This window comes from Lotus japonicus, chromosome 1 (genome assembly GCF_012489685.1).
Source record: "Lotus japonicus ecotype B-129 chromosome 1, LjGifu_v1.2".
NCBI lineage: Eukaryota > Viridiplantae > Streptophyta > Magnoliopsida > Fabales > Fabaceae > Lotus > Lotus japonicus.
Window position 1 is genome coordinate 135,690,225 of NC_080041.1, and position 15,043 is coordinate 135,705,267.

The 15,043-nt window shown below is 36.8% G+C and overlaps 3 protein-coding genes across 4 annotated transcripts; 2 read left to right on the forward strand and 1 right to left on the reverse strand.

The window, feature by feature from the left end:
- Positions 1-1,396: 1,396 nt before the first annotated feature.
- Positions 1,397-3,304, reverse strand: LOC130731308 (peroxygenase-like). The gene is made up of 6 exons (XM_057583551.1): positions 2,978-3,304; positions 2,681-2,830; positions 2,422-2,507; positions 2,232-2,326; positions 1,897-2,022; positions 1,397-1,781 (listed from the first exon to the last, which is right to left on the reverse strand). Exons 1-6 carry the CDS (start codon positions 3,087-3,089, stop codon positions 1,628-1,630), a joined length of 723 nt encoding a protein of 240 aa, XP_057439534.1. The 5' UTR covers positions 3,090-3,304; the 3' UTR covers positions 1,397-1,627.
- Positions 3,305-6,218: 2,914 nt separating this feature from the next.
- Positions 6,219-10,929, forward strand: LOC130731310 (protein PHR1-LIKE 1-like). The gene is made up of 9 exons (XM_057583553.1): positions 6,219-6,368; positions 6,477-6,534; positions 7,426-7,993; positions 8,651-8,810; positions 8,893-8,969; positions 9,070-9,109; positions 9,622-9,679; positions 9,993-10,062; positions 10,201-10,929. Exons 3-9 carry the CDS (start codon positions 7,463-7,465, stop codon positions 10,546-10,548), a joined length of 1,284 nt encoding a protein of 427 aa, XP_057439536.1. The 5' UTR covers positions 6,219-6,368; positions 6,477-6,534; positions 7,426-7,462; the 3' UTR covers positions 10,549-10,929.
- A 1,005-nt stretch (positions 10,930-11,934) lies between these two features.
- Positions 11,935-14,958, forward strand: LOC130731311 (peroxisome biogenesis protein 12). 2 transcript variants are annotated; one of them, XM_057583554.1, is made up of 9 exons: positions 11,935-12,183; positions 12,297-12,439; positions 12,512-12,800; positions 13,002-13,111; positions 13,250-13,324; positions 13,649-13,735; positions 14,072-14,158; positions 14,374-14,511; positions 14,686-14,958. In XM_057583554.1, the coding sequence occupies exons 1-9, from the start codon at positions 11,970-11,972 to the stop codon at positions 14,755-14,757; spliced, it is 1,215 nt and encodes a 404-aa protein (XP_057439537.1). In that variant the 5' UTR covers positions 11,935-11,969; the 3' UTR covers positions 14,758-14,958. The 2 variants fall into 2 exon arrangements, with proteins under 2 accessions (XP_057439537.1, XP_057439538.1); XM_057583555.1 differs by having other exon boundaries at positions 12,563-12,800.
- Positions 14,959-15,043: the final 85 nt, after the last annotated feature.

Genomic DNA, 15,043 nt, shown 5'->3' on the forward strand with positions numbered 1-15,043 from the left:
ATTTTCAGTGTTTGGTGTCCCTTACTCTCTCGATTAACTCTATTTTTTTCGATTCTAGGGTTTGAATGTATGGGTTAGGGATCTGTAGGAGAACCGCCGCCGCCAGCATCGATGCTTGGTGTTAGAATTGCCGGTGAGGAGCTGAAGGAACTGGGAGCAGAGATGTAAGAGGAGACCACCTTGGTTTGGAGCATATCCCCTGTGCTTGAAATCTGGCAGTTCTTGCAATTTTGGGTCTGAAGAAGATGAAGTGATGAAGATGAAGAACCAGTCCTCAAAGGATTTTAGTTATTAACATCATTAGCACCCAGTAACAATGGCAACTTTTATTCATCCCTTTTTTTCTTTATCTGCAACTAAACGTGCTTCAATTCTCTAAAACTTAGTTTTCATCAGATTTCTCATTCAATTCAGTTGAAAATCAAAACCCATTTTTCCTTCACAACCCACATACGGTGATGAAGATTTGGAGAAGAAGGTAGAAAATGGTGATTGAGGAAATTTTTGTTTTGGTACAGGAAATCTGGGATTTGAAGTGATTTGAAGAAATCTGAAAATCTGGAATTTGATTGAATCTGGAGAAATTTGTGAATTTGAAATATGAAAATCTTAGAATTTTTTTTAATAATAAGAAAAAGTACATTACCCTTTTATTACCCTTTTAATCCTAACCATTCATCTATAGAATATTCTTTGATTCCAAGATCTAACGGTTTTAAATAGTGGAGCACCGGTGGACCAATTTGTTAATTGACCACCCTAGTGGGCACCCATATTTGCGCAAGTCGTGCATATCGTGGAGGCTCCGTGTCGCGTCACAGCTTTTTTCCATAGCACCCAGTGTTGACGGATCTCACGAATGCATGATCATTTTACTTATCAAATTTTGAATAAGCCAGCAGCATGTTGCAACAAATTGAGAACAACTAATTTGATAGAGATATATATTTCTGCATATCTAAATTTGGGAAAAAGAAAAGTTCAATTCATGTTTGCGCATTGAATTCAGTTTGTGTTGGTAGTTGCGATGACCCTTCAATGCTTTCACATCTCTAGCAAAAAGAATTGTTATGTCAACCACTCTTTCACAGCTAGAGAAGCTCTTAACATGAAAAAAATTGCACAATTTTGAAATGATTCAAGGAGCGATCGGCTAAGGTAAAATAGAATTAAATGGTTTTGTCACCGCGAGGAAATTTAAAACAGATACTAAAATCGGTGATTTGAGTATAGTTATTACCATAATGAACTTTAGAAACTCTATATTATATCTAGTATCTAAAATCAATTTTAGAACATCATTATAAAAAAAAAACTTATTATATACTGAAGAAAAATCATATAATGGTATTCCAATTCAGTTGACTCGTCTACATACGTAATAAGCAATAAGAAGTCAATGGAAAGAAATGCATTTTCCTAACTTTATTTGTTCTTTCAACTCATTGAGCTCTAAGACCCTGAAGCACAACCATCTTTGTGAACATGAAGTACTGCAAAAACACACTTATCATAGGATGGAACATTGAAATGGACGTTCATTGTGTGAGTGAGTAACTTCTCAATGCTAGAAGTGACTTTTAAGAAAAAATAAACTGATTCAAAGGTGCTAATTATGTAGAAGCTCTCAAGCCATCTTTCCAGCTGTGCCCTTTTGCACTTTAGCACAATACTCAAACAAGCTCCCATCAAAACAACGCCTGACAGCTTCTTTTGACAGAAAACCTTGTTCATCTCTTGCCAGAATGTACAAAACTCCCCACTCAAATTTGCTTGCAGCCCTGCAATTTGTTCAAATTGATTAATTCACCAACTTGTAATTTAGCATTCTCTAAATAACAGGTAAATTGTGCATGCAATGCAACATGAGGGAAAAGAAAGAGAAAGAGAGAAGACCAGCCAAAGAAGTCATATGCAACACTGTTTGCCTGAGTCATGTGCCACAGCTCCTTCAGTGTCAATTTATCAGGCACCTCACGGGCATACTTGCTGAACATGATTTCCAAATTTGCTGGTATGAACCTACAATGTTGTTGTTTTAGCCAGAAAGCTTTGATGTTAATTACCACTCACTAATAGCATGTTTGGAAATTCATCCACAAATATTGATAGCATGTTTGGATCAACTTATTTTTCTTCAGAATCAGTTCTAACACGGAAAAGTTACTCTTTTAGAATCAATTGTAGGTTTTCACAAAAAAATGCACTGATTCTAGATATTACTTAATTACCTTCCCTCAGTGTCATAGGTACTTGAGTCACCTCCATGCTTTGCCCTGTGTATGTTTCTTATGTGAATTGGGAAAAAAGGTGAAGGTAGCCATGTCTGTGTTATAAATTCAGAACATGTGTAAGCAAGTAATAAAAGGAAGGTAAACATTGACTAGATTATAGGCCAGATTTATGTTAAGAGGGCCTCACAGGAAGAGTAGAATAACTCATAGCGACATGAATAACAATCATAAATATGAAGGAACAAATCACGTTGAAACCAAGTGCTCTGAGTCCTGCAAAATCATGAAAACAACAATGAAAAGTATTTCCTTGACATCATATAACATACACAATGATCAAATCAATACTAATAGAAAAATTGAAAAAAAAGAAGGCACTTCAAGAATTTTAAAACCTTAACAAATACAAACAAATGAACAATGCACAAAGATGCAGAGTAGTATACCTCTATATGTCTCCCATGGATAGATGATACCATCATTGTCACGATCGAAGAAAGCTGCATGCTGCTGAAGCACGGACATGTTATTATGTTTGTGGCCCCATGTGCCATTAATATTCTCCGTATCAGGGGCAGTCAAGGCTCTAGGCATATCTGAAAAACAACAAGAACGAAAACCAAAGCCATGATCCCATTAAATTTTCCTCCAATGGGGTCCTTAATTAGATGAAAATCTTACAGAAAATGTCCACAAAATGTATAATTTTTTCAGAACTTGAAAGGAAGAGAATAATGGATTACAGGGTTTGGGGAGCTTGGTGTCCAATTCATGAGGGACATTCCTCTGAGCAGTTATTGGTGCCTTCTCTGCCACAGTTGCCATGGCTTCATTGGATGCTTCCAGAGTTGCCATCACTGTCTCTAGTATTAGCCAAATTGGATGAAGTAATAATTGAATATTAGCTTCAACTAGTAATCAAATTAGTTTGTGTGTGGAAATTGGAATGATTGTGAGAGTTGTTGCTGGGGCCTGATAGATGCTCAATAATAGGGAAGGGACATGGCAACAGTAACAGATTCCTTGTGACTCGCTTGGTCCCTCCACATTGTATTGGACGCGTGGATTGGGGCACACAATCATACTGCGTATTCGTACATGCATCATTTGGACCCTGGGTAAATGGTCACATTGGTCCCTAAATGTACCCACCGACTTCAAAATCGTCCCTGGAAGAATTTTATTAGGCTCGCGGTCCCCAAATGTGGCAAAAATCAGTCATATTAGTCCCTGACGTTAAAACCCTCTAACAGACGTTAATCCAATTAATAAAAGTCAACATTATCTTTCTAAGTTTCTTTCACTTTAGTCCATTTCTTCTTTCTTTCATCATCTTCATCCCCCTTCTTCCATCATCTTCACCAAAAACTCCTCCCCTTCTTCATCAACCCATTATGAAACAAAAATAATAAAAAATCAAATAGAATTAAAAACCCAGAACCTTCTATCATCCTCTCTTCTTCTTCATCATCCATCTTCTTCTTCATCATAACTCTCAAACTCTCACACAAAATTATTTAAATCCATAAATCAATAAAAATCCTCAAACTCTCTCCTTAAAATCTCCCAGATCTGACCTATATATACGTACACATCGCTAATACATTTGGGAAGGTAGGTTTTTTTGTGAATGAAAAAAATCATCGGTAAGAGACTAATTTTTGCAAGATGTGTACCTTTTATCGGGTATGATCTAAAAAAAGGTATAGATAATTAAATATAATAACCAATAAATTTAAATGTTAACCATTAAAGCATGAAACCTAAAAAAACCATTAAAGCACACAGTTCCATTTATAGCCATATTTATAGATAGGTATATAATAGATCATAATATAGATTCACCGCACTTGGTCTAGTGTCTAGTAGGAATCAAAAACAAAAACTCCCTTCGCCACTTTCTGGTGAAAGACTTGTTATTTCTATGAAATTTGATTGTATATACCTCTAATTAGTCAAGGCGTGTGGCTTCACTAATTTAGTGATTTGAGAATAACAAGAACAAATGAACTTTCTAAGTTGAATGTGACAATAATAATAGTTATTATATAATAATTAAGGTGGAAAAGGATTGCTGGTGACAGCATAGCATATAGCTTCCATTCATTTTTTTTTAGGCTAAAAAACACTTTTGGCCCCTGATGTTTTAAGTTTGTGCAAATTCTGCCCCTACTCTATTTTTGTCGATGTTTCTACCCCTCATGTTTTCAAACAGTGCACCGTCTACCCCTCATATTTTCAAACAGTGCACCGTCTACCCCCTCCGTGAGGGGTAGACGGTGCACTGTTTGAAAATATGAGGGGTAGAAACATCGACAAAAATAGATAGGGGCAGAATTTGCACAAACTTAAAACATCAGGGGTAAAAAATACTTTTTAGCCTTTTTTTTTTATCTGTTCACAAAATTGACATATAGTGCAGCAAGTAGCAACGGAGGAAGTGTGACCATGAATTCTCAAAAAGGGGTTTGATAGTGACATCAACAATGGCTGGACCCATATAGACATGCGTCCGGTTTCACTTCACACTTCACTTGATACCACTCATTAGCACCCTTTCATATCTTCTATAGACACTTAAATAATATCCACATCCACAAATATCATTTCTTTCTTTCTATCTTTCTTTAATTATCACACTATATTATATTATTATGTATCACATTTAATATTTATTTTTATTCTCTTCCTACCGAAACTTTTTATGAAAAAAAGTCTAGATATATTCAACACCAGCAAGTCCATAGGCCAAAATATACCTCATCAACCATACTGAGGATGGCAATATAACCCGAACCCGTAGGTACGTACTCGCCCGAAACCCAATTTAAATCTGATATAGTTTGGTATTGGTGAAACTCATACCCAAACTCAAACAATATATATGAAATTACAAAATGACCTTTTATATACACTATGTTAACAACTTGATTTGTAAACAGTTCAATCATATTTGAAAAAAAAAACAACAACAAGATACCATATTTTTTTTGTAAAAAAATATAAACGGTTTTTTCACAACAAAATAATATAAGTTGCATTTTGTTTTACAAAAAAGTCTATGCTCAAATTAGGTTAGAACGTGGATTTGGGGCTAAAACGAATTTGGAGAAACCCCAAACCCGATGGGTTTGGGCTTGGAAAAGGCAAAACCCGACCCCGACCCGTTGTCATCCCTAAGCGCAATCCTCACATCAACAGTGAAAATCGAATACACACTTTTTTGAGAAAAAATTCATCTTACCAACTGAGCCAACACATGTTAATTATTAGTATTCTCATATTTTATAAATTTACATTAGTGGCTACAAATGTGTACATCAAAATTGTCCTTTCATATAACATCATCACTAGCTACTAGCACCCAACATGCACTTTACTTTACTTTCTCTCAGTCTCACACACACTCTTTTGTAAAGGAAATTTGTTGCATATCACTATTTACTTTCCCTCTCAAGGTCAACAACTTGCAAATGGCAACTAGGAATTAACTAATAACAAATTACCACAAAACACCCTCTAACCATAATCTGACGGCTAGGACTGTTCATGGTTCGGTTCTTTGCTTGAACCGAACCGAACCGAACCTGAACCAAAATTTTGGTTCGAGAGAACCGAACCGAATCGATATAGTATGGTTCGAACCGAACCGAACCGGTTACAAATTTTGGTTAACCAGTTCGGTAAAATATGCATATTTATAGATGGTTCGAACCGAACCGAACCGATATACTATGGTTCGAACCGAACCGAACCTGAATTGGTAGTTGATATTTTGGTTCGGTTACCGAACCGGTTTTTCAATTTAGGTTCGAGTTCGGTTCGGTTCTTAAAGGTTCGGTTCTTAAACGGTTCGATTTTCGGTTCGGTTCTTGGTTAGCTTCGGTTCTCAGAGAACCATAAACAGTCCTACTGACGGCCCACAACAAACAAAACCCGCACGTGTGAGCCGTAGGATACAAATACAATGTTCTCTTCACTTGTCCAATGACAAGAGAGAGAGAAGAGAAAGGTTATCTTAAATCCTAACCTAATCATGATATCATGAGAAACAGAGAATCAATCAACGAACACAAGAGTCTGGGACTCTGCGAGGGAGTGACCGAGTTTTGGTTTCCGAGATTGTTTGTTTGAGTTAAACACGACAAAACCCAATTACGTGTGCATTTTAGTCATTACAACTCCTTCTCCTTCTTCTCTTCCTCTGTTCTTATACCCTTCCCTTTTTCCCTGGATTTGCAGCTTTTTCAGATTCTGTTTACTGGTTTTTCATTATTCCGAAGCAATCATCGTTTTACAGGTGAGAGCTCTGTTGCTCCATGATAATCATGCACCAACTTTCTTCATTTTTTATGATTTTGTTTTGCTTGGTTGTACTTTCAGATAAGATTATTAATTTGAGCTTTCATCTATCAACTTCTATGTTTCATGTTGAATTTTGTAAAGTCCATGGTTGAAAATTTCTCTAAATCTGGGACTGTGTTTTTGATCTGTAATTGGGTGGGTAGCCTGAATAAACGATTATGACTTCCTTTACTTTAATTTGTGGTTGCAAATTTTCAATTGGATGGCACCCCACCAACCCTCCCCTGGAGTTATTGGTCTTTGAGGGACTTGGTTTTCTGTATCAATTGCAACTCATCATTGCCACCTATATAATTTCTGTAAAAATTTTCAACTATATCTGTGAAAATTTGATGTACATGGGTGTTGGATAACTTGTTGCATTACTTCCTTTCTATCTGTTTTTTTCTTGTCTCCTCAGATGAACAACAAGCTAATATTGTTGACTATTGAGAATTGAGATATTAAAAAAATAGCATTCTGAATTGCTGTATAAAAGCATGTTTGGATCTAAGCGCATGTTTGGATACACGTGGAAAACCACAGTGAAGTTAAAATCATGGTGGACATCCCCAAAAGCTAAGGGAAGCTGTTTCTGTCGACCGTGATTTTGGCTCACCCTGGTTTTACGTTGTGTATCACTAACTTATTTTTCCTCAGAGTCAATTTTGAAACCCTGAAACTACTCACATAAGCTTCTCCTGAGAATTGATTTTGTCTTTAGAATCAATTTGTGTAAAAAAATTCAAACAAGCACTCATTTGTCCACTTATTTTGGTGGTGAAGATAATTTGTTATTGCTTTACATTAGCTGACTTGCAAACTTGCTTTTATATATTGAAATCAGGACTGGCAAACTGATTCACTTGGGAGCCTGAAGATATATGTCATCTTTGCCTGCTCTTCACTCTCCCCTTGAGAACAAGTATATGAAGCCACCCGATTCTTTCCTTGCAAGAGATCTGGCTGCAAATCCTGCCTCAAAACAAGCTACATCATCGAATATGACCAGAAGTGGTGAACAGATGTTTTCATCCCCTGCTGAATGTCCTGGTGATATCCGCTTTCATGCTGTTTCACAGCATGACAGGCAATATCGAGATTCTCCATTCATTTCTCCAACATTAGGTGGCAATGTGACCTCCGAAATACATTCAACGGCATTGATTTCTCACCCTCAAGAAAACGATATTTCCTGGGGACCGGATCCATTTCAGGATATTCTTAGTTTTCCTGACAATGTTTTGGTCCAGAATGATCAAGTGGAAAACGGTGCTTGTTACATGAATGATGACAATGTCAAGAGATCTGATTTTGGAGAGTGGGTTGATCAACTAATGACAATTGATGATTCGCAGCACCCAAATTGGAGTCAGCTTCTTGGTGATGACAATGTAGCAGAACCAAAGCCAAAGGTTTGTCTCTCAAGCTGGTTTTGAATGGTACTGTAATTGCTTTCTCTTACCTGTAAAATTAATCGAACATGTAGGTGGAATCCCATTCCCGGATGTCTCATTTGTGGTCTAAGAGCCATGGTTTTCATACTTGAACTTGTTATTGAGGCACATGAAAAACAAGTCAATTTAATCTGTTTGGATACCCGTTACAAAGTATGAAAACGGGAAAATAACACCGATGCACTTTTTGTTGAATGAGGAAGCTGTTACCTCAACAAGAAGTGTCTCGGGATGTGTTATTTTTTCATTTTCATACTCTCTAACGGGCATCCAAACAGAATCTAAACAATGTGTATAAATCTCAATAATTATGGACATAGTCATAAAAAATGCAGTCCTCTATATTTAAGCTCCCTTTTTTTCAGCTTTCTGCATGGAGAGTGTTGTGATTTATTTTGGTACATTTTGATGCTGAGTTCTATTTTCAATTTATTGTCACCGTGTGCATTTGTGTATATACTTCATCACCTATTCCCTGTTATGCTGTTGATGTGGTTCTTAAAAGTTTGAATTCTATTTTTATGTGTACAGTACTTTTTGTCAATGGTGCATTTTATTTATTTGTCTATTTTTATTGTTCAAGCCACAAAAACATATCCTACACTTTTAATGCAGGCAATCCAGGTTTCCCCGCTGCAGCAGCTATCATCTGGAGAAGTTAGTGGTCTTTCTAATTCAGCATCAACTGCTTCACAATCTAAGCCTAGAATGCGTTGGACTCCAGAACTTCATGAGGCCTTTGTGGAAGCGGTCAATCACCTTGGTGGTAGTGAGAGTATGTTTGCTTCTCATTACTCTCATACTTCTTGACTTTCTCTCTCGAATGTTTCTTGTCATCTAATGATGTTAACATGCAGAGGCTACGCCAAAGGGGGTTTTGAATCGGATGAAAGTCGAGGGCCTTACCATCTATCATGTAAAAAGCCACCTACAGGTACATCAATGATTTATCTTCCTCTTAAACTTCTTGTGGGTGTGTGTCAGTTTATTTAATCTAATGTTTTTCGAAAAATTACTTGTTCTTTTAATTTCAGAAATATAGAACCGCTAGATACAAACCTGAGTCATCAGAAGGTATGAAAAAGTGTACTTATGACTTATGTTGTTCATATAATCAAGTTTATTACCAAGTATTGTTCTGATTTTTGGGTTTTTGAAGTTTCAATTAAGATGTTTTGTTTGCAATATCAATTGCATTTTTGTCTTGTGCTTTTTTATTTTCTTGACCCTATGTTTGGATTGAGAGAAACAAAATATGGAGGAAACGGGCATTTTAAATTTTAATAATTGGAAAATGTCTCTGATTTGTTGATGAAAAAATGAGATGTAAAGATTAGAAAGAGTTATAAAACAAAAAGTCAAAATTTTCTCATCATTTCGAAGTTTGAATTTTTCTCCCCTTTTCTCTCATCTAAACAAGGGTTAATTGTTAAATGCTTTTTTTCTCCTATTATTTTTGTTACGTTTTAATAATACGATTTCTTTAGCATTTATGTACATAAGAATCACACAGAAGTTTCTTTTCTTTTCTTTTTTCAAAAGTATGAGAGTAAGAATGTGAATGGGATCCTCTTCTCTACTTGCAGGAACTTCTGAGGCAAAAATTACTTCAATCGATGAAATGAAATCGTTAGACTTGAAAACGTGAGTTGTCTATCTATATCACTTTTTAGCTATTCGTCAACATGTGTCCACTGATTTCTGTTATTTGGTGTGGATCATTTGCTCTTGCATGGCACTGTGGCAGAATGTACTATTCACTCATTATTGTTATATATTTTTTGAATTTAAAATATAATCTAATGCAGATTGGTACAAATTAGATGGTCCAAACAAGTTTGATTTTCCCCTTTGCTATGATACTTTTTTTCTTATTTTGATTAGAAACCATAATTCCATGAGATTCTCTTATCTTGAACATTAATGCTCAATAACATGCTCCGGATTTCGGTTGCAGGAGTAAGGGGATCACTGAAGCATTACGGTTACAGATGGAACTCCAGAAGCGGCTTCACGAACAACTTGAGGTACTTTATTAGTAGTTTTGAGATTCACTGTGTAATCCAGAGGAGAGTTTTATTAGCTTTCTCTTTCTTTCTTGTTGGGAAGACTGAAGAGAGCAATCTTAAGCTTTGGCATGTTCTCATGTTCTAACTGTTATGCAGATTCAACGAAACTTACAGATTCAAATTGAAAACCAAGGTAAACATCTGCAGATGATGTTTGAGCAACAGAGAGGAATGGTTGAGAGCAAGGTTAAGGGCCCCTCCTCCCCTTCGGATGTGCCTTCTGCTGCACTATCAGACACGGCGCTACCTTCTTCTCCAATACACAATTTAGAAACCTCAAATGAGGAACATGACAAGTTAACAAGCAATAATAGCAATCTGAAAATCATGCCTGAAGAAAGTTCCAAGGATGCAAGCAACAAGCAAATAGATGGTGGAGCTGAAGTTACCAACGAAGATGAAGCAGTAGATGCAGCACCACCCCCAAAACGGGCAAAGATTTGATGAAAGCAGAATCAGGGTTTTAAGTTGCGGTTGTGGAATTGCAGACAATACTGTTTGATGTGGCCGCAACTGCAGTCGCAATGCTGTTGCGGTGACGCCAAAATCATAATTTAAAACCCTGAGTATAATTATTTTGTGCTCCTAGTGTTATTCTGCTGGAATTTCCCTTTCTGCTGATCATAATGATATACTCAATTTGCACAGCAGTTATGATTCTAGCTTCATTGTTTGGAATATAACTAATTGTCTTCCCTAGATTGTTTTTATATTAGTGGACATGTTTATAGAGACTGTGGAACTTGTAGAAATATTGTTGGATCAACTAGATGGTTATGACAGATTTATAAGCAACATTAATTCTAAGGGTTTCGTTTTTTTTTCTTTTTTCCTTTTGGCTATTGCGCGAGTTCTTGTGTTTTTGATTTGGTGTTGAAAACAGAGTTGATAATGTGGTACTTGGATCCTCTATGTGTATGTGCTAGGTTGGACTTCATGTATAGACACGTTTGTCCCAAAAGCTATACCTTTCTTGTTATTAGTGATTTTGGTACCTGAAGTGGTTTACAGAAGTGAAATCATTTAGAACAACGGTAGACAAGTAGTTCCAAGTACATTATGTAGAAAGCTTGTTAGTGTTAGGGCATGAGATGCCTTAAAACTCGGGGCGATCTTTACATTGAGTTATGATAGTAAACCACAAATAGATGGAACACCACATTTTTCATGTAAGTTCTTAAGACATTGGATGTGAGCCTTCTCACTTATAAATTGTTTGATACTTAATTTTCTCTTTAAGACTTGTAAGTCACACCTTGTATCCCAATAGTTAGATTGATTCTGGTTGAGTTGTGGTTGGCGAAAGTGAAACCATTTGGAAAAATTGTGGATATGTATTAATTATGGACACTACAATTTTACATTCAAACATGTTTCAGCCAACTTAATTTGCCCTATGACCCAATATTGTCTCAGACGGATTAAATGTTCCATAACTAAGTGAATACCATATTGGTCGGCCGTGATGTCAAAATAAAGATTTATCGCGTCCAACTATTAGTCGAGCTAAACAAAGTCGGCACACTTACTAAACAATTGCAAAATTACTCAAACGTAAGTTTTACACAAAGACTTCATTAAAGCCCATCACTTCCACTACGGGTTGAAGTTAACTTTAGCGTCAAAGTGCATTTTGCAGGTATATCCTCCGCCAAGCTCCACCACGGACATAATTGTTGCCACCGGAGTCTTCGACCTACATTCACCATACAAAGATCAGAAGTGTTTGAACTTTGAAGTTTTATTTCTTGAAAAATAGATAATTTTTCATTTTACAGACATTTTCTAAAATTAAAATTAAAAGAAGTTGATAAATAAAAGAATGGTGAAATGAGCCGAGAAATGGAAATCGAAACGGAGAAGAGATGTTGTTTCAGGTGGGAGGCCAAGGGAGCCGCCCAACGTTCTTCGAGATGGCGGCGGCGGAGCAGCTTCCGGCCAGCCTCCGCGCCGCACTCACATACTCAATCGGCGTGTTAGCCTTGCGACGACCCTTCCTCCACAGATTCCTAGACTACGAAGACGAATCCTTCGCCTTCCTCATGCTCCTCCTCGAATCTCACAGTTTACGAACCACCGGTGAGTCGTCGACTTCATCGCTCACAAACTCATCAAACTTCACTGTTGAATTTCATTGCTCACAAACTCAGTGTTGAATTTCATTGCTGATCGGTGTTTGTTTTCGTTGTTAGATGCTTCTTTCTCTGAATCGCTGTATGGACTTCGAAGAAGACCAGCCAATGTCACTGTTGATACTAGCGATAACGCTGCAGCTACCACTGCCACTGCTTCTGGGTTACACAGGCGCCAGAAAGTTCTTTCTGTTGTTTTTCTGGTATTCTCTAACCCCTAACCCTAATCCTAATTGGTCTCTCTGTTCAATCAACATTCAATTTTCTGTTCTCAGGAACGTTGGTTTTGTGTTTGTGTTTGTGTTTGTGTTTGTGTGTTTTTTCAGGTTGTGTTGCCATATTTGAAATCTAAGTTGCATACAATCTACAACAGAGAAAGGGAAGCTAGGCTTCAGGCTACTCTTTGGGGAGATGATAATGAAGCTGGAGTAGGAGGTTTTGAACAGGATTCACTTGTTTCCACACCAACCTTGGATGCCCATGCCTCCATTGCCGCACGGGTCCGAAGCAGAGTTCAGAAATTTGTTGGATTTTGCTACCCATGGTTGCATGCTAGCACTGAGGGTATGTTAAAAACAATTAGCTGAGACTTTGGGTTATGTTATCTGATTTATTGACGATGTCTGTCATAGCATACAAGTTTTCATTTTTGTCAGATAAACATAATTTTGAGAATTCTTCAAGTGAATGCGGTTTATCTGTCCTGTTACAATTAGTGATAGTATTGTGAAGTATGAGTATTCCTAACCATCTTACTTATTGTAGGTATGCATTTCACTTACAAGATGTTATACCTGTTGGATGCTACTGGATTCTACTCTCTAGCACTGCATGTGCTCCGGGTTCAGGTCTGCCGAGCTACAGGGCAAGAGCTGGTATGCATTTAGGATCATTGCATTTAGAAGAGTATCTATTATTTAATTTGAAAAGAATTTCATATTGATTAGCAAACACAAGAAAGGAATTTGCCATATGATTGATTTTACCCCTTTACTACTTTCATGTCAAGGTAGATGGATACCTCTTCTAGAATTTCAAAGATGCGTAGCCGTGAACGTGAGAGACTTCGTGGCCCGCAATGGTTGAAGGTATTTTGACTATTCTCTATCAGCTTAATGGTTTTATCTTCCCCTAAGTTTCCATGAATTAAGAAGAAACTGAAAAAGTTAGTTCATATTCTCTTTTCTGCTTCTCACATGTTGACTAGTATATAATATTACATTTAGACTGAGAAACTTGTTTACTGCATAATTAAACCTTCTACATCAGGTTTTACATGATAAAATGGTGAACTGACTTTCTTTTTGTATATAAGCACATGATAATGCTGACTGTATGAGTAAATGTCTGTTTATGCTTCATTTTATCCACACAAACCTGATTATGAATGTATCATATATTTCGTAATGCAGACATTGCAAGGAGCATTACTCAGCTGTTCATACACTGTACTTGACTATGCACAAACCGGATTGATTGCAGCAGTGTTCTTCTTTAAAGTAAGATGACTATCCCTTTTAATATTCTTTCTTCCTTCATTGAGTACTGGCAATATGCCAATACTAATTCAATTTTCTTGGTAAACATTAGCATACTTTAGCTTGGTGGATATTATTTGCTTAGTTTTGAATTTTAGAACTGATTACTCTTGGTTGGCTCAAACGCTTCACTCCATCCGTTGCCTGGGTGATTCACTGTGTCTTAAAGTTTGACTTCTTGTCTGTCTAGGGTTCCTAAGTATGCCCGGAAGTGACGGGCTGTTATATATGTTTTCTTTATGTACATATTACCAAGGAGCATAATCATTAACGCATCAACTGTGTGATTATATGTAGATGATGGAATGGTGGTACCAGTCTGCTGAGGAGAGAATGTCAGCTCCAACAGTATATCCTCCTCCCCCTCCACCTCCTCCACCAAAGGTAAAGAAAAAAAAAATTGTTTGTATTTCTCCACTTCTTTTTTTCTCTATATGTACTTGCTTTCCACTTCTGGTCAAACAAATTATGATTTTAATTTTGATAGTAAAAGCTCACTTTTCACTAGAGTATAGAATATAGATATTGCCAAATTTGTGATTGGTGCTTTGCCTTAGGGATCTGCAATGTTCTGTATATCTAATATGTAATATGAACAGGTAGCAAAAGAAGGGGTACCGCTACCCCCAGACAGAGCAGTTTGCCCCTTGTGTTTGCAGAAGCGTGTAAATCCATCTGTAATTTCAGTTTCAGGGTTCGTCTTCTGCTATGCTTGTGTATTCAAGTATATTTCTCAGGTGAGAGATCTAGACAATTGTTGAGAGATTGTAATCTAAATCTAGATGAAACATTGTTGATGGTTTAATTGGAAGTTATAATTCAAATTACTCTTCCTGTTTGAAGTTAAACTTACAAACTCAGCATTTGTTCCTATCTAATTATTTTTCTTTTTTGGTGTTTGTTCATGACAGTATAAGCGCTGCCCAGTGACGCTGATGCCTTCAACAGTTGACCAGATAAGGAGACTCTTTCATGATGTATAGGCCTCACAGTTGGAGCAAACCTGCTTGAATTGTTGCCATGAGTAGATGCGTAAAAGATTCATTACGATTGTTGTACTAATGTATATTACTTTGGTAGTGTTAGAGAGGCTATGTAAGAGGGGCATCATTTTTGTTACTGCCCTCTTATTTATTCGTACACAGTTCTAAAATAAAAACACGATTTCAATGCTTCTTTTTCAACCTTATTTCATTGGCTAACTAAAGCATCACATTCTGCTTCTGCTTCAGGGATGAACAAAAAAAAGACAGTACAAATTAAGACATT